Here is a 27822-nt window from a genome sequence, read left to right as displayed (position 1 = left end):
TTCTGATTCATAGCAACTTTCGGTACAGCTGTCATTACATTCAACTTAAAGAGACCATCACTCATGTATCCCTTACCAACATACATACCACTCTTTGTTAATACAAATTTATTAGACTCAAATACAAGCCTAAAACCATTTTTACTTAACAAAGACCCATAAACTAAATTCTTCCGGATGTCAGGTACATGCAGTACGTTGTTGAGGGTCAATTCTTTCCCTGATGTCATCTTCAAGATCACTTTCCCTTGTCCAGCCACAGTAGAAGTAGAAGAATTTCCCATGAAAAGTTGTTCACCATTTGCAGCCTCATTGTAGGTAGTGAACATCTTCTTGTCCGCACAAATGTGACGAGTTGCTCCAGTGTCAACCCACCACTCTTTGGGATTTCCAACCAAGTTAGCCTCAGACACCACAGCTGAGAGGTTGATGTCATTCACTCCGTCAGAGATGTAATCCAATTCTGTTACATTGGCTTGATTGGTAGTCTTCTTACTTGTACTTCCATGATCCTTCTTAGGGCGGCGGCAGTCAGAAGCTCGATGTCCAGTTTTGCCACAGTTATAGCATTTTCCTTTGAACTTCTTGCTACTATCGCCTTGTTTAGGACCATCTCCAGTAAACTTCCTCTTTTTGTTATGTGGTTTATGAACTTGTTCAACCACATTAGCCTTGGACTCAATGAGATTTTTCCCATTCCTCTTTTCAGCCTTTCGGTTATCTTCTTCAATTCTTAATCTTACAATCAATTCATCCATAGTCATCTCTTTGCGTTTATGTTTTAAATAATTTTTGAAATCTTTCCAAGCCGGTGGTAACTTTTCCACTAAAGCAGCGACTTGGAATGACTCGCTAAGAGACATACCTTATGAATGAATATCAAGCAAAATTATTTGAAAACTTTGAACTTGAGATATTACCGTTTGAGAGTCTATCATAACAAAGTCCAGAAATTTACCGACGACAAATTTCTTCGTGCCGGCATCTTCTGTCTTGTATTTCTTCTCCAAAGAATCCCACAATTCTTTTGCTGTTTTCAGAGGACTGTATACATTATACAGCATATTGTCAAGGCCATTTAGGATGTAGTTTCTGCACAGGAAATCTGAATGTTTCCAAGCATCTACAGCGGCAACAACTTGCCGATCACTTTCACCCTCTTTAAGTGCTGGAGCCTCTTCATGGAGAAACCGGGCCAAATTAAGAGTTGTAAGATAGAACCGCATCTTCTGCTGCCATCTCTTAAACTTGGTACCGTTAAATTTTTTCGGTTTTTCTCCATTATTGATTGGTACATGAACATGGTTCTGGATAGGGACCGATGTAGGTGTAACAATAGGAGTACCACTGCCAGATGCAGTTTCAGTTGTAGTAGCCATAATCTCTGATTACAAAAATCAGAAAATATTAAAACACAAATTAATTTCCTAGTTACTAAAACCAGAAAATAAATTATAACAACAAAATAATTTTATTTTCCTGGTTACTAAAACTAGAAAAATAAAATATCACAAGAATTTTCTGTAATACCAAATAATATTCTGAATTGTTAATGACACCAGTATCGTACTACTAGTTGTTGTCAAAGAAAGGAGACAGTATATTACTACTATCTGTCAAATAGCATAAATCACTATTTGTTTTTCCAACCAGAATATTAATTTGAAAACACAGAAAATTAAATACAATGAAGATACCCAAAAAAGGACGAGTCTGTCTTAAGATTGTTGGACAATCTTCACTGTATTTAAAAGATTTAATTCTATTGTGTACACAACAACAATAAGCATTTAAAGAAATAAAGAAAAAGGAGAGAATTTGTTTTATTACAAAAATCAAACTCGAAATAATAAATAAATAAATAAAACCACAGATTTTATTTTGTTACAAAAACAAAAATAAAATCTGATTAAATAAACATAATAAAAAATAGAATAAAATTAAACAACTTACTTGGTTAATTTATTTGAATAACTTTTCTGATCAAGTCCAGTGTTTAACACTGTGTCCTTAAGACAGATTCGTCCTCTCCACGGTGCTTTCAGAATTTGGACGTCTATCTCCCACGATGAAATGATCTTACCACAAACAATAGCAGCACTACCAATTGTTTGCCTTACGAACACACTAAGTGTTTACACTCTTTCTTTCGGAAATAAAATGCAGCAAGATGAAGAATATAATTTGCAGAGGATGAAGTATGAAAATTGGAATGAAATCCAAATGGGAGGCTAGTCTATTTATAGATGTAAAGGTGGCTTTTGGTTTTGAATTGAACAGGTATGAAACCTGTTAGATTCAAATTTAAACAGATTTGAATCTGTTTATTCAAACAGATAGAAACGGGAAGGGCTCTGTTTGGATGAGCAATAAATCCAAAACAGTTTAATTCTAAAATTAAATTCAAATGTTTTTGGCCCAAAAAGATTAGAAGCCCAACCCAACCATACACCACGCACCCGCGCCCAGCCCAGCCCGCCCGACCGGACGGACGGCGGCGCGCGTGTGGTGATTTTTGGGTCCAATTGTTTGCCTTACGAACACACTAAGTGTTTACACTCTTTCTTTCGGAAATAAAATGCAGTAAGATGAAGAATATAATTTGCAGAGGATGAAGTACGAAAATTGGAATGAAATCCAAATGGGAGGCTAGTCTATTTATAGATGTAAAGGTAACTTTTGGTTTTGAATTGAACAGGTATGAAACCTGTTAGATTCAAATTTAAACAGATTTGAATCTGTTTATTTAAACAGATAGAAACAGGAAGGGCTCTGTTTGGATGAACAATAAATCCAAAACAGTTTAATTCTAAAATTAAATTCAAATGTTTTTGGCCCAAAAAGATTAGAAGCCCAACCCAACCACACACCACGCACCCGCGCCCAGCCCAGCCCAGCCCGCCCGACCGGACGGACGGACGGACGGCGGCGCGTGTGTGGTGATTTTTGGGTCCAATTATTTGCCTTACGAACACACTAAGTGTTTACACTCTTTCTTTCGGAAATAAAATGCAGCAAGATGAAGAATATAATTTGCAGAGGATGGAGTACGAAAATTGGAATGAAATCCAAATGGGAGGCTAGTCTATTTATAGATGTAAAGGTGGCTTTTGGTTTTGAATTGAACATGTATGAAACCTGTTAGATTCAAATTTAAACAGATTTGAATCTGTTTATTCAAACAGATAGAAACGGGAAGGGCTCTGTTTGGATGAGCAATAAATCCAAAACAGTTTAATTCTAAAATTAAATTCAAATGTTTTTGGCCCAAAAAGATTAGAAGCCCACACCACGCACCCGCGCCCAGCCCGCCGACCGGCGGCGCGCGTGTGGTGATTTTTGGATCGTCTAACCCATTTTGCCCATAACCTCTCCCTCTAAAACACTTGGGTACCCCTTGGGGCACACCCCAAGTATCTCACCCTAAGCCTTATAAACTTTTTCAAAACTTCCCACCAAATCAATGTGGGACAAGCCAATTTACCACCTTCAGTAATTTCCATCAAAACTCCATTTCCATGGAGCACACTTTGGCTTCAATTTTTCATTCACTCGGTAATGGTTTTAAGCAACCAAATATACCACGTGAATCACAACGCGGCATAGAACGCGTTACCACTTTGACCCGAGTAAATCGACACTCAGGACCTACCTAAAAAATAGATCGAACTTAAGAAAAAATTCTGATTTTATCCAGAATTTTATAACCATTTCCAACAAAATCTTGTGGTTGTAAACAAAAACCTTAACTAGCTCTCAGACCACCTTCATTTAGAACCCACCCAAAAATATATATATTCATTTGTCAGTGATTTTTTTCAAGGGAAAATTACAGTGCAGCGGATATAGAAGAAAAAAAAAATTACAAAAACATGTGTGTCACTCCATATTTTTATTAAAAAAAAAATTATCTCATTGGGATGTAGTTTTCTTTTTTTTCAAAAAGGAAATTACACTGAAACTATGAAAAATATTATAAATATTTATAATTACAATTATAAAATTTTTAATTTTTTTATAAATAAATTTTGCTGTCACCACTAATGATTTGTTCTTTTTTTTTCAAAAGTTTAATTTTACATATTCATGTTTGTAAAGAATTTGAATTTTTTTTTACCCATACTGACAAGTAATTTTCTCCCAAAAAAAAAAATTTGCAGATAGTCATAAAAATTGCATCAGACAATTGACAATCAGGTTCGAGTTTTTTTTTTTTTTTTAAAAAAAATCAGGTTTACAAAAAATTTATTTTCATGAGTATATAAGAAAATATACCCCCAGAAACAAAGGACAATTACTTGACAGTTGAATTTGTGGGGGAAAAAAAAAATTACAAATCAATAAAAAAATTATAAAATTAATTTTTTATAATATTTTTTACTTTTTGATAAATAAATTTCATTGACGCAATGTCAATGTAATTCTTCTAAAAAAACAAAAAAAAAAATAGAAAAATTACATAAAAAACCAAAAATGTCATTACATAAATATCCTTTTCAAGTTCAAAACATAATGAATTGTACCATACCAATCTAATATTATTTTGTTGTCAAGTACTATTCGCATAAGCAAAAAAAGCAAACGATTTTTGAAAGGTAAAAAGTACAAAGAGAAATTATCCGTTGTCCCAAAGACAATTAATTTAAGTTATTGGAGAAATAACATTGGAAATCACAAATGTAACCCTATTTTATTATTGAGTTTTGTAATCTCATACTGATTAAAACAAAATCGACCACAATAAATAATGATAACTATGAGACCTGCCCTTCAAGAGGCCAAAACACTCGTATTGCTTAGAAATTATTCAAAAGAGAAACAAAATATAGTAGGCTTTCATTTTATATTAGGTTTTGGTTACATCTAGTGTACACTTGAATCAGCACCAATACAACAACAATGAGTCCCACCAAGTGAATTAGGGGCACACAGAGATGCAACTGGAGATGAGATTTGATTGTTGCATTGCAACTACTTTTGGCAAAAACACAATCACTACTTTGTCCATCTATAATTTCCAACACAGAAAAAAAATTGTGACATCTCATTAGAAAACCTAAAATGCTAGTAACTAAAAATTACAAATAACTTTATACTTGGTTCTGTTACTTATTATTAATTTTTAATAATAAAACTAGAGAGAGAGAGAGAGAGGTGTTACAAATGAATTGAGCAAAGAGGACAAGAGAGAGAATGAGAATAGAAGCCAATCCTGTTGAAGCAATTATTATCTTAGCCATGAGACTATGAAATTATGAACAAAATGATCCACATTTGCTTATTTATAGTGAGAGCAATGCAGAATTTTTGTTGCTTCAAATCCTATAAAATCTTCCACCTCTTGATATAGGTGTGAAATCATGAAAATTCAAAAATTACTAAAATGGATTCACATTTCTTTTTTAGTGCCTTTGGTTGTTATCATAATTTTGAGATATAGTCAAAATTTTAATTGATTTGCAGTTTTTGCTCCTTGGAATGTTTCTATACATAGATGGGGATGTGAAATTGATTATCTTCCAAAAGTAATTTTTTTTTATTAATATGAGTAGAACACACATGTTATACAAGGTTAAAATGTATATATACGTACATTAGCATAAAACTCGTGCTATGCACGAAAGATTTAAAATTTTATTTAGAAATGAAATACTAACAAAAAATTTTAAATATTTATTAAAAATTTTGGATTGGGAGGGTAGTTGGATTTCTAAAAATTCTTATCTCTATTTCTTTTGTTTTTTACATTTTTTAAAATATTTGAATTTGTTAAAAATTTAAAATTTTTGAAACCTCTTAAACAAAACGTTACTTTACGTTAATATAGGATGGAAAAAAAAACTTTTTTTAAAAAAAATTAGAAGAAAATAATGGAAGTTGAACTAAAAAGCTCAATAATTAATAAATTTAAGTTAAAAAAAATTACAAAAAGAAACTAACAAAAATTTGATAAGAAATTTAATGATTTTGAAATTGAAGTAAAACTTTTCAAAATTAAAAAAGAGCTAACCTAGGAATTTAAATAAATATTTACAACTTATGAATGCATTAAAAAAAATTTAAGTTTATGATTGAGCCAATGTCAATGTGACACATAATGTTCCCATATGGAGATGGTGAATGAATTAGAAAATATTTAGGGTCTTTGATATAGGTATGAAATCATGAAAATTCAAAAATTATTACTATGCGGGAAATCCCACATCGGTCTGTGAGGGATTACTTTCCCACCTTGGCTGGCTCCTCTTACCATGCATTTGGCATTCCGACCGCACGGTTTTGTTCCTCCCCCACTGAGGGAAAAGGTCTATGCAACTTATAAGTAGGCTGGCTCCTCTTACCTTGCATTTGGCATTCTGATCACACGGTTTTGTTTCTCCCCCACTGAGGGAAAAGGTCTATGCAAGGTAAGAGAAGCCAGCTTGCTTATAAGGCGACATTCCGACCGCACAGTTTTGTTCCTCCCTCACTGAGGGAAAAGACCTATGCAAGGTAAGAGGAGCCAGCCTGCTTATAAGGTGGAAAAGTAGTCCCTCACATACCGATGTGGGATTTCCCAGGCAACTACAATGGATTTGCATTTCTGTTTTAGTGCCTTTGGTTGATATCATAATTTTGAGATATATTATTGAATCATGGCAAATCAAAATTCTAGTTGATTTGCAATTTTTGCTCCTTTGAATGTTCCATACGTAGATGGTGGATGTGAAATTGATCCTCTTCTAAAAGTATTTTTTGTTTATTAATACTAACAAGGTATGCGTGCTACACAAAATTAAAATATATATATATATATATACTTATTTAGAATAAATTTATTTTATTTTTTTCTATTTTCACTATAATTGTAGTTTGACAAAAGTTAATTATCTTTTGTTGGGATTTTAGTGTGAGATTTAAAATTTTAGTTGGATATTCAATTAGTTAATAAAAATATTAAATAATTGATACAATTATTTTAAATTTTACCTAATATTTTTAATTTTCATTTGAATTCTATTTAACTTAAGTACAATCAATTGATATCGATCTATCTAAAAAAATAAAATCAATCAATTGATTTGAAGGTTTTTTTTTTTTGTTTTTTTTTCTTTTTATTTTTTTTATTTTAAGTAAAAAAGCTATAAGTAACTCAAAGAGGCTACACCAAATAACTCCATAATTTTTTTATATATATTTATTCTGAGAGTGTGAAAGATTGTTTAGTACAACTTTTATTTATAGCTTATTAAAGTATAAATACCGTAAATAAATTGAAAAGCAAACAAACAAATTTTTAAAAACTGGGTAAATGTGCTTTTGACTTTTACTTTTAAATTATCAACTTTTTATTTACAACAAACTGCACCAAGCAACACTATTAGTTGGTTGGAATTAAATCGATGAAATTACATAAAAGCTTTTGTTATATAAAAAGTGACTTTGTTACTTTTGTAAAGTGGGGCACAATAGTTCGGTGGATAGGCCATATTCTTTGAGCAGGCTATCGATGGAGCAAGAAATAGTTCTATGAACAAAAATGAAGACTTTAACTTCAAAGTTTACAGTCAGAAACAGTCACATTAGCTTGCTGAGTGCTGCCGGTTGTTTTTCATAAAAGAAGGAAGGCAGCCATTGAAGACTGGAAATCGACCAGTAATATACATTCTTTTTCACTGGTTGGGATAATCCTCAGGAGAAAGAAAATTGATGGCAAAAATAACGTTTACTTTTTGAATGAAATCAATTAAATAAAAATGAGAGTAAGAATCACAAAACAGAATCATTCTGTTTTAATGTTCTGCTGTATGCTCTCTGCAATTTTCGGTGCAGCACTTTGATGAAAATGAAGAGTGAGCTGATCAACAAACAGCAGGTTCTTCATTTGCCGCAGTTGTTGCCACTCCCTATCCATTTGTAATTCAAACTCCTCGAAATATGAAATTTTGTCTTGGATCTCCTTCATCTGCAAAACACATTTGACAATCAGAGGGGTTCATTCTTATTCTTTCCAAGACAGATCATTAAATCTACTGTATCTTGCGCACCTGCACATCAGCAATGCGAGAGATTGCTTTCTCCAAGTCCTGCTCCTCCTTCTCAACATGGGATTGCGCATCTACATGAGCTCCTTCTAATGTTTTTAAAGTGGTGTCACCATTAGATGTAGCATCAGGTTCTGCATGCGAAAGAAAAAATATTATTATTATCATAGAAAGAATGTGTATAATTAATTAAACAGGAGTCCACATCAACTCCTTTTTTGTTAATTTATCCATAGTCTGCACACAAAAAAGTTGGCCCCTTCTCCTGAGTGAAGAGACCTACTTGTTCCAACACACTTAATACCCAAAACAAGCCCATGAACTATCAGGCTTCCAGTGCTCGCAAAACTTAAAAGAGCAATTTCAGAATTTGGAAAGGGAATACACTTCCTATCCATCCTCCCTTCTTTCCCTTTTGATAGCAGCCACAAATCACAGTAATGAGATTTTTGAAAATTTTGTTTCATTTTGGGAAGATAGCTCTTGAGGTTTCGACTTATCAAGAAAGTCATTTCCCTGTATTGTATTGATATGCTGATGAAGGGTTTCCATCGTTTCACCAAAAAAGCAACCAGTTTTGGGTTGTCATCATTCCATTTAAATGTAGTTTGTGCCTAATTGGTTACATGATAATAGTGTCCCAAAAAAGTCAACATAATTTGCAACATTCTAGTTGATGACCAGGTATGCAGTTGAAATAATTCTAGAAGAGCATGCCTTGGCTTTCTAAGAAGTGGTTGTGTCTAAGTCCCATAGTTCAAATCAACTGGCTGCAGATGATCTTAGGACTACAAGAGTTCCTATTATATTTTTGAGGCTTCAACTGAGAACAATATCAAGGTGAAGTAAACAAGACCCACAACCCAAATGTGTACCTCTGAAAAGGCACAAATTGAAAAATACAAAGTAACATTGAATTACAATCACTTGCAAGCAAACAGCATCCTAACTTCTGTTTGTATCAGATAGTGTTCATTTTTAACAAAATCCAGATGAGGTAGACAAAATCTTTAAAACTCAACATCATGTTATTTTCTGTTGGTGAATTATAACCAATAGTGACCAAACATCATCTAACTTCCAATGGTATCTTACTAGGATTCTGTTAATGAACAAAAAAAAATTAACAACCGGGACAGCTATGTGCAGTAAGAAAATACTAAATGCTCAAGAGAACTCTTAACAAGAACTCATTCATACCTTGCTGTCTTCCATGACCAGAGAGAGATTCTGGACTATCTTTAATTGTTCTATATCTCAACTCAGAGAGAGCTCTCACAGCAGCATGCGCAGCTATTTCTGCAACCTCTACGCCCCCCAGAGCTGACAAAAAAGCAGCCTGTGAAAAAAATTCAAACACAAAAGTAAAAGGTAAATTATCCTCGAATGGGACACAACAACAATACAAAAATTGCCAAAATAAACTAGTTGGCAAGTCAAAAGAAAACAAGCATCATTGGCCATGTCAATCTAGGTTGACTAGCCAAGGATAAACCAGTTATTCACCATGACAATATGCAAGGATTAGCCAATGTCTCAATTTACTCTCATCTAAGGACTTGAATTATATGTAGTCTACAGCATCCAATAAGAAAAATGGTCGAGTTGTAAATAACGAGAGCAGCAATAAGAAAAATATATGTAGTCACAGCATCCAATAAGAAAACAAGAGGAGTCATACTTAACCATAGCCAGGTGTTATCATAGAATTGGGGGATCACATACTCCTATGAACTAGAAATGCATGAGAAATTTCAGCCATTGGTTCCAATCTATCAGAAATTCTTCCTATTTCGCCCAAATTGTTGCAAAAATCGAAAAAATATTATTTTTATCTTTCTTTCAATAATTAAAATATGTGCAGCTGCTTGATGCATTTCACATGATTGGTATTCAGATAACTGAATGCCCATCGTGGGGGCCTTCAGAACCCAACATACCTACCCCATTTCTGTAATGCATTGCTGATATCAGACCATCTTTTTTTTCTATTCTATTCCTTCTGCTACATTTAAATTATTTCAAAAGCAACCAAAAGACAGTAATTGTTGGGACCAAATACCAGAACCCAGTGATATCGCGAACAAATTAGACCAAAAAAATATATAATGATCTATAAAACCCTACAAGGTGGAATTAGGGTTTAAACCTTTGAGATCTATCTAGTTTGATCTCGTTTAAATCACAAACAGAAGATTGTAGTTGATGAACTCCGAATTCGGTTGCACCTTATGATCTTCTACCGTATTCCTTCCTTATGCGTAATCAGAAACTAAGTGTGGACTCAAAAACATGAACTACCTTGGTCTCTCTCTAAACCCGAAAAATTGTTTATATTTTTAGAGAGCTGCGAGGACGCACATATAGGCTACGACAGGGAACATTAGGAGTAGATTAGAATTAGGACTCTATGGAATTAGGAAAACTTAATTCAACCTGAATTATAATTCCTAATTTCATAAATTATAATTCATACCACTAAAGAATTATAATTGCACTTCCATCTTAATCTCTAAATTATGTTTTGAGCTCCACATTATTAAATGCTTATTTATCTCCCCACATTAAGATTACTAATACCCGTCAATTAAATAAATTACTAACAATTAATTGACTTCCTAATATTTCCTTAAGACCTTCCACTTAACTTATTTGATATGTCGGATACAAAATCCACCTGCAAGGTTTGACATAATCAAAACTTATAATCTTCTTCAAGGGAGTATTATCAATCCTTAACCAAGACATGGATTCTATCAATAATCAATATCCGCCATACACATAAAGTGATCACCTAACTCATCAAGCTTATTGACCCATAAAGGATCTCACTCTTCTAAGAATCAAAATGACCAACACTAAATGCACGTGATTATTAATTATTTTCAGATTAAGAGCATAAGCACTCATAATAAGTATGGGATGTAAATCATCTCATCTAATCAATACATGAACAATTATCCCAAGACGGTGTTGTTCAATACACACAAAGTGTACTGGCACAATGAGTTGAAACTTTACCTTTCCTGTAGTCAAGACAGACCTACTCAAACACCATGCTACAGTCATACCAATGGTGTGTCCAAATCCATATTAGACTGTGAACTACTTATATTCTACAGGAACTAATGATCTGCTCTTCCGTATGTAAGCCGAACTCTACACACCAGATCACTTACTCCATAGAATAAAAGACACACATGTAGAACATTAGACAAATAATATAATGCAAATATTACTCACAATGATTCTCAGGCCTCGTTTGGGAAGTGGCTATTTTAGAGGCTTTTTGGCTATTTTAGTAGGCTATTTTCGTTTTTGTGTTTGGGAAGATGAGATGGATTTTTATTTGAGTTGTTGTATTGAAAAGTGTGTCGAAATGATATTTGAAGTTAAAATGACAAATTTGTCCCTAAGATTATAATTTTTTAAATTGATGTGGAGGGGCAAAAATGTAATTTCCCAAGTGATGTAGAAATTTGACACTTTGACAGTGTAGGCTGGCCCTACACTGTCACAGCAGCTGAGGCTATTTTTTTTTTTTTTTTTTAATAAAAAGGGTTGCTACAATAGGCTTTTTGGCTTATTTCCATTTTGAGGCTATAATAGCCCCAACCTATGCTTCCCAAACAGCGCCTCATTAAAACAGGAATAACTGATACTATTAAAAACAAATACTAAATCCCATTACATAAAAACATGGCTTTTAGTATATTTTTCTAACAAGTAAGTCTTTACCTGAGCCATAATTGGGTTGCTTGCATCAGCAAGTGGGCTGAGACGCATTTTTTTGTTTGGGAATGCTGTTCCAAAACTTTGTGATCCAATTTCAGTATCATTCTGGCCATTCGTTTGACAAAACTTGTTGTCAGCCTTAGTAGACTCCGGATCTTCTACAAATTGCTCTGCAAAAGGAAGCTTGATAAAGCAAGTGACACATTCTCTCTCACTTCTACCGCCAACATACTCCGCAACCTTCTTCCAGTCATCACCAAAATGCATAACAGCTTCTAAAAGTTGCAAAGTTTCTTTGTCAGTCCAATCTGTCTTTATCTCTTCATTGATCTCAACTCGTCTGAAATCAGAAGAACTGACACCAACCCTATAATTTCCGCGAACATAGCACCTTGCGCAAAGAGTCAAATCATACTGCACAAAAACGGAAATTATGTAAGGATCAATTGCAACAACTGTGTTGCTGTACTATCTTGTACCAATGCAAGGTTCCTGCTGCAGTAAGAAATGCATATTTCAGAAGAAATTAGATAGACATTAATCAGTACTTTACACAGGAACAGTGAGAAAAAAACCATTCTTACAGGCTAATAACTTCCTCATGTTAGTTTTGGAACTTATGGTTTTGGATTTACCATAACAATGAGTCATGCTAAGGAAAATGTAGGAAGTAGGAAAAGGAAAATAGATCATTGCAATTCCTGAGATGCAAACTTCTAAACAAGACTAAGTGGAACATAAAAATTAGAAGAGGCATGCAATGCTACCGCTAGAAATAAAAATAACAGGTCCAAAAGAAAATAAAATAAAAAGGACCAATTTTAATACATAGGAATGCCTCTACAATGTCAGTAGAAGCAAAGGCTAGCACAATATCATCTCTCCAACATAATGCAAAGAAAAATCAATGTTACGAGTTGGATAAATTTAGACATGTCCATCAGGAATGACCGATGTAATATAGCTAATATAGGTCAAAGAACCAACCATTATTGTATACACATGCTTATATGTTTATGAAGATACTTTTGTCTTCAATTTTTTAGATGTTTTCAAGTTTAATACAATTGCTCCACACCTATGAAGCACGGGGTGTTCCAAAAATAGTGCCGTGCGAGTACCGGGTACTTCCCGGGTGCGGGTACGCATACCGGTATGGCTGCACACGTAGTGGGTACAGCAAAAGGGGATCCAGTACGTTTGTTTCAATCAAGTACATTGCGGGTACGGCATGGGTACACGTAGGGCTGCAAATGAACCGAGTTGTTCATGAACAAGCTCGGCTCGGCTCGGCTCGGCTCGGCTCGTTTCCAGCTCGAATATTAGGCTCGTTTAGTAAACAAGCCGAGCTCGAGCTCACATAAGCTTGGCTCATTTATCTTTATTTAAATTATATAATAAATATATTATTTATATATTAAATTAAATAATATATAAATAATAATATAAATACATTTTTTATATATTAAATAATATAAATAATATTTTTTATTTAAATATTTATATTTAAATAATATAAATAATATTAAAAAAAATTTATCGAGCTGAGCCGAGCTGAGCTCGAGTTTCATTAAAATTAACGAGCCGAGCCGAGCCGAGCCGAGCCGAGCCGAGCTCGAGCCCAGCTCCTTATCGAGCCGAGCTCGAGCTCAATAAACGAGCTCGATAAGTAAACGAGCCGAGCTCGAGCTCAGCAAAGCTCGGCTCCGCTCGGTTCGTTTGCAGCCCTAGGTACACGTATGGTACGTTTCAGGTACACCGAGGCAAAAAATCAAATTTGTAAGAGAATTAGGGGTGCCAGAGCAATTTATTTATGTTCTTTATTAAAAAAACAAAAAATACAGTGTTATTTTGTAATATTAAGAATATATACACCTAGGTTTTGTCCCTTCTTGCATCTATTCACTTCAGCAACAGCAAAGATAACGGCGCAATCTTTTTCGTCTTCTTCTTCAGCAACAGCAACATCTCTTCACTTCGAAGCCCTCCGGCGACGGCGACGCAACGAGATGAAGCCCTCAAGTGAGTGTTCTTCATCTTCTTCTTCTTCTTCGTTTCTTCGTCTTCATCTTCGTTCCTTCGTTTTTTCCTGTAGATCAGCAACTGGTCTTCGTCTTCTTTGTTCCTTTCTTTGTCTTCCCTTCGGTGAGTGTTTTTCATCTCTTTATTTTATTTTATTTTATTTTGTGCCCTTGCAAATCAGCAATTTTGATGAATGAGATGATTAATCTGTGTAAATGTAGTAGAGTATTATCTTGATTTTGACTTAATTCAAGTGCTTTTTTGTGTAATGTTAATTGCTGTTGTTCTTCATCTGCTGTCTTTATGAAATCTTTCTTTGGTCTCACCCTATAAAAATAACAAATTGATGAGCAAAAAGAAAAATTTTTAAAATAAGTTATGATCACAGTGCATAACATCATAACATGTCAAAGTGAGAGATTTCACAAATATTATTTTTAATGCTTAATGGTTTTATATTATAGGAAAATGAGTTCATCAAGCAGTTTAGGTTCATCTGCAAGTGCTTCTTCTGCTCCTTCCATTGATCAATCTGGAGATGAAAATGCTCCTCTTTCGGGCTATGTTACAAAATTAGTCAAAAAGGGGGAAGAAGGAAGTGGTAATACAAAATTTAAGTATAATTTTTGTAACATTGAGTACCAAGGGTCATATTCTAGAGTTAGAGCCCATTTGTTGCTACTTATTGGCCATGAAATTAGAGTGCGCGCAATTGTGAAGGACAAGAGTGATCTTTTTGAAATTCGAACAGCAGATCAAGAAGCTAAGAATCGAAAAAAGATGACAAAGCCTAAAAATGTTCTTTTACCACCTCTATCTTCTCAAATTAGTACTAGCCACGGCAGCATAGGAGATGTTGGAACATTTAGAATGGAAGGTTATGAACTATGAAGCACAGACACCGACACGCGACACGACATGACACGACGCGGATGCGGAGACAAGCAAATTTTCAAAAAATGAGAGATACGACACGCTGGGGACACGTTCAATATATATAATTAATTAATTTTATTTATTATATGTCATAAAATTATAAAAATATATATTAAAAGGTTATAAAAAATACAAATAATAAACACATATTATTGAAATTACCAAAACTAATCAACAAAAAAAATTATATACTTAAATAATACAGGCACAGAGGGAAAAAAGAAAATATAAAATGAAATTAGAAACAAAAAATTAGGAGAGAGAGAGAGAGAGAGAGAGAAAGAGAGAGAGATAAACTGACTGACCAGTGATATAAAAGAAAAAATAAAATAAAAGAAAAAATGAAATCAAAGTTGAAATCAAAGGAGAAGAGAGACAGAGAGCGACTGCGATAAAGAGAGAGAAAGAGAGAGCGACTGAGACAGAGAGACGATCGGAGAAGAAGAAGAAGAAGAAGGTCGAAGAACGAAGAAGAAGAATGAAAGGAGCAGCGAAGGTCATGAAAGATGAGCAACGAAGGTGTATGTCGACGAGCGATGACGAGCGGTGGGGGACCAGTCTTCTCTCTTTCTCTTCTGTTCTGTTCTCTCTTTCTCTTTTGTTCTCTTCTGTTTGATTTAGGGCAGATTCTGTTTTTATTTTTTTACAAATCGACCCACAGAAGTTTCATAAATGATGAAATTGACCCTAAACGTATCTCGAAAGTGTCCGGAACGTGTCCGGTTGCAAAAAAAATTGGGACACTCTGTTGCTTGTCGGACACGTGTCCGCCGCATGTCCGACGCGTGTCTATGTCCGACACATGTCTGTGTCCGACACATGTCCGACACTGGTACGGAGCCCTCGGAGAGGTGTCCGTGCTTCTTAGGTTATGAACCAAGAAAGAGAAAGGCAATTGGGAGTAGCCCTTTGGATAAGGCATTCCAGCAAAGTACCAGAGAACATTTACATTCTTTAATTGCTCGTATGTTCTATTCAGCTGGTTTGCCTTTCCATCTGGCTAGGAATCCATACTTTGTGGGTGCTTTTCAACATGCTGCTAAGAATCAAATTATTGGGCATGTCCCTCCTAGATATAATTTGTTGCGGACTACCTTACTTCAAAAAGAAAGGGCAAATATTGAAAGGTTATTGGAACCAACTAAAAAGTCATGGGATGAGAAGGGATTGAGTATAGTATCTGATGGATGGACTGATGCACAAAGGAGGCCTCTTATTAATTTTATGGCAGCATCTGATGGCGGAGCTATGTTTATAAGAGTTGTTAATTGTGAGGGTGAGACCAAGGACAAATACCATATTGCCAAATTAATTAGTGAAGTGATTGATGAAGTGGGCCCTCGTAATGTGATTCAAGAATTTACTAACAATGCTCCTGTTTGTAGTGCAGCTGGATCAATCATTCAAAGTAATTATCCGAAGATCTTTTGGACACCTTGTGTAGTGCACACTCTTAATCTTGCTCTTCAGAACATTTGTGCTATGAAGGAAATTAGAGTTACTGCATATGCTTATGATGAATGCCATTGGATCACTACTGTGATTGATGATGTAATGTTTGTGAAAAATTTCATCATGAATCATTCTATGAGATTAGCTATTTTTAATGAGTTTGTACCTTTGAAGCTACTTTCTGTTGCAGATACACGCTTTGCATCAACAATTGTTACACTAAAAAGGTTTAAACTTATATATCGTGGTCTCCAAGCAACGGTGATAAGTGAGAAATGGGCTTCCTACGGGGAAGACGATGTTCGGAAAGCGGCTGTTATAAAGGAAAAGTTGTTGAATGATATTTGGTGGGACAAGATTGAATATGTACTCTCATTCACATTGCCTATATATGAGATACTCACATTTTGTGACACCGATAAGCCATGTCTACATTTGGTTTATGAGACGTGGGATTCAATGATTTAACGGGTGAAGGCATTCATCTATAGGCGTGAAGGGAAGTCAAAAAATGAAGAGTCAGCCTTTTACTCTGTAGTGCATCAAATATTAGTGAAAAGGTGGACAAAAAGTAGCACACCTCTTCATTGTCTTGCTTATTCTTTGAATCCAAGGTATAATTCACATTATACTCATAGTTTATACTTTTATTTTTTTTCATTGCATAATTTACTTATTATTTTTTTCCAATTATGAAATCTAGGTATTATAGTGCGACGTGGCTTCATGAAAATCCCATTCATGTTGCTCCTCACAAAGATGTTGAAATTTCTGAGATGAGAATCAAGTGTTCTAAGAGATACTTTCCTGATTCAGATGAGATAATGGTTGTTAATACAGAGTATGCTAAGTTTTCAGGTGGTTTAGAAAGTTTTAGAGACTCTGACTCAATATGTGATAAAGAAGTAATGGAACTAGTGGTTTGGTGGTTGGCACATGGCTCTTTTGCACCTATGCTCTAATCATTGGCAGTGAAATTACTTGGCCAACCATGTTCCTCATCATGTTGTGAAAGGAATTGGAGCACCTACTCTTTCATTCACTCTATGAGGAGGAATAAAATGACACCACAACGATACATGAGGATTTGGCTTTTGCGCACTCCAATATTCGCCTCTTATCAAGGAATCGTCGACAATACACACAAGGAGAGACCAAGATATGGGACATTGGGAAAGATGCATTTGATTCATTGGAGGGTTCTAATTTCCTTGAAATTGCAAATATTTCACTTAATGAGCCAGAGATGGAAGCTGTTTTATTCAATGATAAAGTTGATGAAAGTGAACTTTGAAGTGTCAAGTTTAGATACATAGGGCTTTCTTTTGTTTTTCCTTTGCTTGCATTATGGACTGAATTGGCATTGTTAGAGGCGATATTTGTTTTTCCTTTTCTAGAGTTAGAGGCGATATTTGTTTTTCCTTTGGTGTCGGCATTGTTGAATTGAAATATATTTGTCTTTTAGTTTTTTAGTTCTCTTTTTAGTTTTGATATTTAATTTTAATTTGTAGGTTGGATCCTTTAACCATAATTATATTAAAAAAAATATCGATGTACCGTAGCCGTACCCGTATCATATTTTTTTTGAGTTTTGCCGTATCAGCATACCCACACTCGTACCCGCACCCGTGCTTCATAGCTCCACACCCTCCCCCCAAAAAAAATTGAATGAAAAATTAAATCTATAAATTCAGTAAAGAATAAGAACTAGAAGAATCTATTATCGTACTAATTAGGACATTGTTTTATTAGCATCTACACCTATGAAGCACGGGTGCGGGTAAAGAATAAGAACTAGAAGAATCTATTATCGTACTAATTAGGACATTGTTTTATTAGCATCTACACCTATGAAGCACATATACTTCTAAAAGGGAGACATATTCATCGGATACCGATACTCCTTGAATACTCGCGGATACATATTGGATACTTAAATACTTGTTAATTATTATTATTTATTTATTTATTTTATTGATAAATTACTTGTTAATTAATTTTTCATTAATAGTGAAGTATCATATACTTAATTTAGAAGTATCGGATCTCAAATTCACGAATTACTTCTTTTATGAAATTATAATTATACTATTTCTTGCATAGCATTATAGTAATATAATTGTGAAGACAAATACAATAATACTTTTCTAATACTTTGTTTAGTTCTTTGATCAGAAGAACATAGTGAATTAAAGTAATAAAATTTGTCAAATTAGTGTATCCTTATTGTATCATACATGTTCTCTACACCTACACAGAAAGTAAGGATTTAGAAGAGAATATAACAATAGTAAAATTAAATATCAATAAATAAATAAGCAAGCCTGCATACAATATTTTTGACTAGTGCAAAAAGGAAAAACACAGACAACTTTGTGAATTGTTCTATTATTGTAATTTGTTATATAAACAAATTAGACTTGATATTGAAATGAAATATTTACAAGACCTATTCAAAATTTAAAAATTAAAAATTAAACTAGCCACTAGCTTAAATGAATATCTACCAAACCAAACCACGCCTTAAATTCCCATCAAATGGGGCAGCTACATGAATTTTTCCTCTCCGCTCCCTCGCGACAAGTATGTAGTATGGCTGACAAGCTAGTATCAAAGACCATTTGGTTAGTTAAATTAAGAAGATTCATATCTTTATTTACTACACTAGCCTACGTCAATCTAGGTATGTCCCTTCACCTAACACTTCGTCACTATATCGCATATCTTCACTACTGTCTCTGTTAGTGTCCACTATATGTGACCAAACCATCTCAATCTATTCTCTCAACTTATCTTCTATCGGTACTACTCCTACCCATTCACGAATATACTCATTTCTAATTCTGTCTTTTCTAGTCTTACCACACATCCATCTTAGCATCCTCATCTCAGCAATACTCATCTTATTTATATGCTACATTACACGGACTCTTTGAAATTTGGGAGGTACCCGTGTCAACACAACATGACACGACACAACACGGGTACGGGTGCGAGATACGAAAGGGATACGGCCCTTTACAAATGGATATGGCTCTATTTTGCCCTAAATGCAGAAGAAACGAAAGAGAGGCCGAGAAGAGAACTTGGTCGCTGGCTTCAATTCTCTGTTCGACGACTTTGATCTCATGCCCTTCGACTTCCCCTTTGAATTCAACGAGAGCGGCGTGGCCCCTTCGACTTTGACTTCAACTTCGCCTTCGACAAGCACTACTGTAGACGAGCTTCAATCTATCTTCACTGGCTTCGTCTTCGATGATCTTCGATCTCTCTTCTCTCTCTATATCTCTTCTCTCTGTTTTCTTTTCTCTTCTCTTCTCTCTAATTTATAATTTGTTCTCTCTTTCTCTCTCAAAAGATATTTAATTAATATATATGTCAATTAAAAATAAATATATATATATAAATAAATTAAAAATATTATCAATAAAAATAATATAAAAGATAAAAAATAATAAATATATTTTAAAAATAACTATTTATCTCATCTTCATATAATAAATATATATATTTTTTTTTAAATATTTAATGTATCCTCATACCCGTATCCAAATGTGCATCTGTATCCACGTATCCTCAATTTTTAGTTTTGAAGTGTCCAAACCCCATATAGGCACCCGCATCCGATACCCGCACCGAGTCCATGTAACGTGGTCTATATGCTATTTCTTAATTACCCAACATTCCGTCCCATACAACATCGCTATAGAACTTTTATTTCAATCTAGCGGGTTCTCATTTATCGCACAGTATCCCAAACGCACTTCTTCACTTGAGCCACCTACCTTAATCCCATGGACCACATTTGCCCTAATCTCCTCAGCCATTGTGATAATCGATCCTAAATAACGAAAAATTTCACTCTTAGGTAGTTCTTGGTCTTCAATCTTCACTTCTCATCTATGTCCATTGTTACTATTAATGAAATTACACTCCATGTACTCTATCTTAGTTCTGTTTATCCTAAATCTTTTAGATTCAAGTTCTTCTCTCTAAGTCTCCAACTTCGTGTCGACTCATTCTCTAGTCTCATCTACTAACACGATATCATTTGCAAAAAGCATACGCCATGGCATACCATCCTGAATATTCCTCGTCAACTCATAACTAAAACAAAAAGATAAGGATTTAAAGTTGATTCTTGGTGTAACCTCACAGTAATTGGAAATTCACTCGTCTCTCCAGCCAACGACCTAATAGTGGTCACCACACCTTCATACATGTCCCTAATCACATCAATGTAGTTTTTTGTCACTCCTTTCTTTTCTAATACCCACCAGATTATATCCCGAAACACTCTATCATATGCCTTCTCAAGATCTATAAAAACTATATGAATGGCTGTTTTCTTCTGTCTATATTTTTCTATTACTCTCCTCAAAAGATAAATTGCTTTCATTATTGACTTATCGCGCATAAATCCAAATTGATTCTCTGACACCTCTATTATATCTCGCAATCGGCGTTTCATCCCTCTTTCCCACACTTTCATTATATGGCATATCAGTTTGATTCCTCTATAGTTATTGCAATTTTGGACATCTCCTTTATTCTTATAGATTGGCATAAAAATACTCTTCTTCCACTCATCTGGCATTTTCCTAGTCAACAAAATCTTGCTAAATAACCTAGTCAACCAAACAACCCTCTCTTACCCAAATATTTTCAAGCTTCAATAAGGATATCATCGGATCCTAAAGCCTTATTTGATTTCATCTTCTCAAGTGCAATTTCCACTTCAAAATTCCTAATACTGAGATAGAACCTGTAGTCTTGGTTTTCCTTATTACCGACTACTTCCTCCCCTTTTGACCTTCCTCTGTGCTCCTCATTTAACAACTTATCAAAATAATTCTTCCACATCTCCATAATCTCTTCATCCTTCACCAACACCTTAGAGTCCTCACTCTTGATGCACTTAACCTGATAAAATCTCTTGTTTTCTTCTCTCTTATCTTAGCAAGTTTATATATTCTTTTCTCCCTCCTTACTATATAGGCTAGTGTATAGGTCATCATAGGCTTTCAACTTAGCCTCTTACTACTTTTTTGACCTCCTTATTAGCCAATATGTAACTCTTAAAGTTTTCCTTAGTTCTATCATTCTGTCATTTTTTAATGTACTCTTTTTTCATTTTAACCATTGTTTGAACCTCATCCCTCCACTACCAAATTTCCTTAAGAGTTTATTTGTTGTTGTTGTCGTTGTTGTCTATATCTCGTCTTCACCCTTTAACTCTTTAAATTTGAGTTTAGAAATGTCTTGGGCGTGTTTCGAACAGGTTGGTTGAGTTTTAGTCTCTAATTTTGTTGCCCAGATTTTTGATGATCCACTCGAGCGGGTCTTGTTGCGCTTGAGCAGAGTTTGCATCCTTTCAGCATTTTGTGCATCTGCAGATGTACTGCAGAAGTGTTTTTCACGCTCGAGCGGGCATGAGCTCGAGCGGGTATATTTGCGCTCGAGTGGGTGTTTGAAGTCAGTAAAAATACTGGAGGAGTGTATTCTACGCTCGAGCGGGTAGTGCTTTGCTGTTGTGCCTTGGCGCTCGAGCTAATCTTTTTGGCGCTCGAGCGGGTAAAGTTTTTGTGTCTTACGCTCGAGCGTCTTACTATCTACTCGAGCGTACTATACGTATATCAGATCGCAACTGTGTCATTTTAAATCACTTCTTCGGTTCTATCCCTCTCTAAAACATTCCAAAACCTTAATTTGCGAGCTTCTCTCTCTAGAATACCCTCTCTCTCTACATTTTAGTTTAGATCAAGTGATCTCTTCACCCCCCTTCCTTCATTAAAAAGCTTGGGCTCTTCAAGACCTCCATTTTCATCCGAGTGGAAAGTGATTTTGGCGTGTTTGGGGTTCTTCCCTTGCTAGGCTCGTCTTCTACATTTAAGGTAGGGATACCCTACTCCTTCTTATGAGTTTTGACATAGATTTTAGTAATTTTGTATAAATGGTGGGATATGAAAATTTTGGGAAGTTAGGGTTTTGAAATTTGAAATTTTATAAGAGGGGTTTTCTTTTTTGGGGGTTCCAAGTGTATGAGTGGTCCCTAAAATGAAGTTATTGTGTATGGTTGATGAAATTTGGCCTTGGGTGCAATATTTGAGAAAATGGGGAAAAAGCCCCAATTTATTATGATTGATTAATTTGTAGAATTAATTTGGAAAATATGAAAATATGAAATTGAGATGAAAATCATGAAATTGGAAAGTTATAGGATTGAATGGTGTAGTTGGATAAATAAATCACTCACCTCCGAAAATGTTAATATTTTATCTGGTTGATTAATTTATTATCTGTTTAGATATAACTGCTTTGGGCTATCGGTGGAAGATAGTCTTGATTGTTGCAGACACTGTATGTTGATTAGGGAAAACTAAAACTAATCACCTGGAATATGTCATTGAATGGTTGGAATAACTCATCAAATATGTGTGTAAATTGATCATTGTATATGGTAAGTGTTTAAATACATTGTATAGGTATATTGTTTGGGAGGAAATACGGGATGTACTCCATGGTTTGAGAGGAGATAAGAGATGTACTCTCAAACCTGTTTAGGAGGAGATAGGGGATGGACTCCACTGATAACTAAGTTGGCCGGAGTGTTCAGGGTGAAAGTCCCGAAATCTTAATTACGGTTGCATAACGTAGATGAATTGAAGTATTGAAATGTTGATAATGAGTTGTAATCTCATTTGAAATTGAAGTGTCGAAGTATTGTTAATATGAGTTGTAGTCTCATTGTAAACTGTCTGGATGTATAGAGAACCATATTTATGAATTGGTTTGGATGATGAAACAAAAAAAGAAATTGAAACATATTTGTAAATATGGATTGACTATGAAAAAGATGTACGTTTGTTCATATGAGTCAAACATTTATCAAATGCTGATGTTTTAGTTATTGCTCATATCTGATTTAGTATATCTCTACAGGGCTTTGGCTCACCATATATGGGACATCATTTTCAGATTCAGATGATATGCCACCTCCAAGGACGTAGCTTGGAAGACTTACAAGCTGAAAGATCCTTTTGTTGTTATCTTTTTGGTATTACATGTAAATTCAAGCCAAGGGCTTAATGTGTTTTGAGTTAGTACTCTCTTTTTTGCAACTAAGTGTTGGTTTGGAAAGTTGAAAGCCCGTAGGAGATTTACTTTTGTTGTCAACATGTAATACTTTTATAATGAATACTCTGATAAATGGAAATATGTTTTATTCTCTTATGTCTATGGATGAAATGAATGTTGGGTTTATATGTATTCTTTTGAGGGCGTGACAGTTCGGTCCCTTTCCTTTCAACTCCCCAAGGACTTCTCCTGAAATTCTCCTCATATAATTGGCTATTGAGTTCCACATAATGTTAGCATCATCTTCCAAGTCCCAAGTACCTTCATCCATTATATTCTTAAATATTTCTAATTTATCCCATTTTAGGTCCCACCATTTCGTCCTACGGCGCCCACTATCCTTTCTAACTTGGTTTTGCCCTTAAAGTATAAATCTAGTACCAAAATCTTATATTGAGACGTTAGATTCTCTCCAAGAATCACCTTACAGTCGCTGCATTTTAGATGGTCCACTTTTCTTACTAGAAAGTAATCTATTTAGCTCTTAATTAACCCACTGTTAAAGGTTATAAATGCTCATCTCTTTTCTTAAATATAAGTATTTTACATTATAAAATTACAATATGTGATTACTCAATATTTTTGAGCTCGTGTAATTCACTACTAATAAAAATTATGTTTTGTTACAAATGTACCGTAACCTTACCCGTATCCTATTTTTTCAAGTTTTGTCGTATCGCCATATCTGTATCGTATTATATCCATATCTCATATCCGTATGCCTGCTTCCTAGATCTATACTAAATACTAATACAGAATGGCAACATCCATTTTTGTATGAACGCATTTTGTCATGCTTTTTCAATTCCAAAAATGCCCAGCAGAAACAAACAGTTTTACAACATATTTGACTTTGCCTCCATTAACTATATGGGGGGAAAATGAGGGGGAAAAAACCACTGTACACACCCACTCCACATCCAAAAGTGGCAGTTCCCTATAATATCACGACACACGAGGCAATTACTCAATAGAAGCTTAAAGAAGTTATCTCCAATATCATCACGTAACTCCAATTTTAGGTTCATTCCAGAAACTTGCTCACAAAATCAAAATGGTTTCCTAAGTTGATGATGAAAAACAAGGAGGCTACAACAAGGACATTATATTCTCATGGGAACTGACCTTAAGGCCCTTGACTCTCGGCCTCCGCCTCCGCCTCCGCCTCCGCCTCCGCCTCCACATTTGTCACTAATACAACCATCTATAGAGCTGTTCCTAATGGGTTATGTCGAATTGTTGATAAATCCTTATTGTTAATTTGAATTTAGTGACTTTGGTATATATTTGTTTGATTGAATTTGAACCTGTTCTTTGAGTTTGTTGTTAAATTGATGATGCAATGATATATATATATATATATATGTTGACGTTAGTGTTCAATTGATCAACTTTTCCCAGGTTAAAATTAAAATTTCAAAGTTTGCATTGCCTAGAAAATTGAGGAGCTAAAAGCTAGACAAGCCTCAAACTTTCAACTGATTTTCTTTGCCGAAATTGTGTCAAGAGCAGTTACGTAAGTTCTAAATTATGGAGAAATTCAGCTGTCTTTCCCCCAAAATCAAGCACAAGCTTCAAATTTTTCAATGAAAAATTCAAATTGTTTCTTACAATATAAAATTAGAATTTAGAAAATTATCATTCTACACTTATTTAATAAATTATGCACATGCATTGTGTCTGGCATGAGTTCTAGTTTTGTCATGTCTTCTTTTGGAAGCAAAAAATTGTGCTGGTTTCAAATCTTCCAAGTGACAAAACCTAAGTTACATTACTAATTTACTGATATTAGGGATAGAACAGCCTATACACATCACACATAAAATTGCATATAAGAGACAATCTTTTCATCCATACAACTTCCTAATGCAAGAATGACTAATGAGAGATTGATTACCTTATCAGAAGCAAAGCAAGCAATGCTGCAAACTGATTTGCAACCACTGCACAATCTCTTCTTCGGAACCATATAATCAGCCGCACTACCTGCGGGCTCACCAGTGCTCTGCAACGAAGCTGTGATAGACTTGCTCTCCTTATCTTCCCACTTCAAGGGCAGTTTGGATGTGGCAGGCGGAGAGTAATTAATCAAACCCCAAGCCTCCAAGAAATCAAAGACCCTGCGAACAGATCCAACGTCTCCAATGATAGTCTTCCGGGCCTCCGTGAAGGTGATTTTCCTCGTGGGGTTTTCTCTGAACCTCCTAACAATAGAGTTCCTGTAGTACTTGTAAACCCTAGGGTTCTTCGAAGGCGACCTCCCATCGAAGAACTCCGGGAGGAACCGAGCCTCACATTCATGAATGTTATTCCACGAAAACCACCCTGAAAAGAAAAGTTTCAAGAGCAAGAAAATGCATAAATTGTTTCTTTGGTCCTCTTCTCTCTCTGTCTTTCCCAAAGAAAAATGAAGCCTTAGGGCTATTTTTAACTAAAGGGGAAAAAGATGAATTAAAGAAAGAAATGAACTTACTGGAATAGCCCGGGATGTATATGAAGTCAGCATCGGAGGAAGGTGGTTCCTGCGGCTTGGAAGTGATGGTGACTGGGGTTTCTTTTGAATCGTTGGAAGCTATGGTGGGGTTGATGGTGGGGTTGATGGTGGGGGTGGGGATGGTAGTGGTCGGATTTGCTGGGGAGGAGTCCGGCTTAAGAGTGGTGGGTTCCGAAGAGGGTCTTGGGACCTCTTGGACCTGGACAGGTGGTTGTGGTTGTGGTGGCGGTGGCGGTGAATTTGTGCCCATTTATTTGGTAGTTACAGGGAGAACAAAAATCAGCAGCACTAGGGAGGAAGAGAGGGATGAGGGGGATATCATCAAAATTCATACAGAAGCAGCAATTCACAAATTTAAACAACAGCAGTAGCGGTCAAAGAAAATTTGCAGCATCGTTTCCCTTAAAATCAAAATTCAACAGGTTGATTAGCAAACTCCCAAATTTGATACTCTAAGAATCAAGTCTTGTGAATGAAATCATCTCAATTACAAACACATGGACAAACATCAAAAAGCCACTCAACGAATCCAAAATTTTAGAATTTATATATATATAAAGTAGATAAAAAGGGGGCACACACAGAATCTACCTTTCTCGAGATGAAAAGACAAATCATCAATTTAGGGATGGAGGGTTTTGTTTAGGATGAGCGCTTTGAGTGTTAAGAGGTGAGGTTAGGGTTTCGCAGAGAGAGGGAGATGTTGAGAGGAGTGTGTGTGTGTGCGTGGTGAGTTGCAGAGAGAGAGAGGTAGAGAAAGAGAGAAAGAGAGAGAGGAAGAGAGTTTCCGTACGTACATACCTGTCGGTTGTTGTGAGCGTGGCTGGCTCGGGAGGACGTTGCAGCCTTGCTACGGACAGGGAGTCGAAGGAGTTGTTGAAGCCTGTATCAAAAATAGTTATTAGCGACTTGCGGGCCCGTATAGATGTAATCGGTTTGGTAATCGGTTTGATACAGGTGATATTTATGTAAAATTTTAGATAGAATTAATAATGCCGGTTTTATCACATTAAAAATTGACGTGGATTCAATTTTTTATCAAATTATATTGATTCAAATAGTTTGGCTCAATGTAATTTAATTAGTTTAAATATTTTTAAAATTGAATCATTTTTTAAATTTGTAGTATAATAAATAACTTATATAAAAATATTAAATTAGTCATTTATATATAATTTTAATTATATCCAATCCAACCAGTGGCGGAGTCAGAAAATTAAATTAGAGGGGACACTTATTAATTGCAATAATTTTTACAAAAATATTTCACGCAATTTTTTACGATTGGTTTCAAGAAACATAATAAAAAAAATATTAATAATCAGTGTGTTTAGTTTCAGTTTTCTGAATCTAATTTTTTGAAAATTAAGTTTTTTTATTTTTTTTTAGTGAATATTTTTTGAATTTTAAGTAATTTTTTTACCTTTTTAGATGCATCTTACTTAGATATATCTAAATAGTTAAATATTTGTGAAAAAATATTTTAAGAAATTAATAAATACACAAAAATACAAAAAATATATTGAATTGTCATTTTTTTTGTATTTTTTGGTATTTAATATATTTTTTAAATATTTTTTTCACAAATGTTATGCTTTTTAAGTGTATTTATGTTAGGTGTGTCTAAAAATAAAAATAAAAATTATTTAAAATATTAAAAAAATTCATTCAAAACATTAAAATACGAAAAATAAAAAAGTAGAATTTTTTGAAAACTAGAAACAAACAAGCTAAATATTATTTGTAACTAATGTATCATGGACAATACAAAAAAAAATATGGATATAAGCCTTAAAATAAATTATGTAATGATAAATTATTTTTTGATACAAAATTTGATTAAAAATTCAATATAATGATAATACCACGTCATCATTGATATGTGATATCACCCACTAATGGCAAATAAACACATAGAGAGTGAACCTCACATGTCAAATGTAACTAACAATTCAATAAATGTCATATATTTATAGTGAGATTGTTTGTACTTGCATATCATTAATAATGACATCGCCGTTA

General features: G+C 34.6%; 1 protein-coding gene across 3 annotated transcripts; it reads right to left on the bottom strand.

The window, feature by feature from the left end:
- Positions 1-7510: 7510 nt before the first annotated feature.
- Positions 7511-26739, bottom strand: SWI3B (switch subunit 3). Of its 3 annotated transcripts, none has more exons than XM_028256317.2 (7): positions 26602-26739; positions 25780-26201; positions 25204-25631; positions 11763-12173; positions 9225-9363; positions 8028-8158; positions 7511-7945 (listed from the first exon to the last, which is right to left on the bottom strand). In XM_028256317.2, exons 2-7 carry the CDS (start codon positions 26048-26050, stop codon positions 7763-7765), a joined length of 1563 nt encoding a protein of 520 aa, XP_028112118.2. In that variant the 5' UTR covers positions 26051-26201; positions 26602-26739; the 3' UTR covers positions 7511-7762. The 3 variants fall into 3 exon arrangements, with proteins under 3 accessions (XP_028112118.2, XP_028112120.2, XP_028112119.2); XM_028256319.2 differs by having other exon boundaries at positions 26598-26738; XM_028256318.2 differs by having other exon boundaries at positions 26392-26666.
- Positions 26740-27822: the final 1083 nt, after the last annotated feature.

Source organism: Camellia sinensis, chromosome 6, assembly GCF_055761805.1.
Source record: "Camellia sinensis isolate YWXY chromosome 6, ASM5576180v1, whole genome shotgun sequence".
NCBI lineage: Eukaryota > Viridiplantae > Streptophyta > Magnoliopsida > Ericales > Theaceae > Camellia > Camellia sinensis.
This window is presented reverse-complemented; position numbering and strand designations above follow the sequence as displayed.

Bases quoted from the DNA above. Each gene is read 5' to 3' on its own strand.
- SWI3B (XM_028256317.2), bottom strand. From the start codon at position 26,050: ATGGGCACAAATTCACCGCCACCGCCACCACAACCACAACCACCTGTC. The intron at 8,159-9,224 runs GTATGAATGAGT...TTTCGCATGCAG, and splicing joins TGGTCATGGAAGACAGCAAG to AACCTGATGCTACATCTAAT. The intron at 7,946-8,027 runs GTGCGCAAGATA...TGTGTTTTGCAG, and splicing joins CTCGCATTGCTGATGTGCAG to ATGAAGGAGATCCAAGACAA.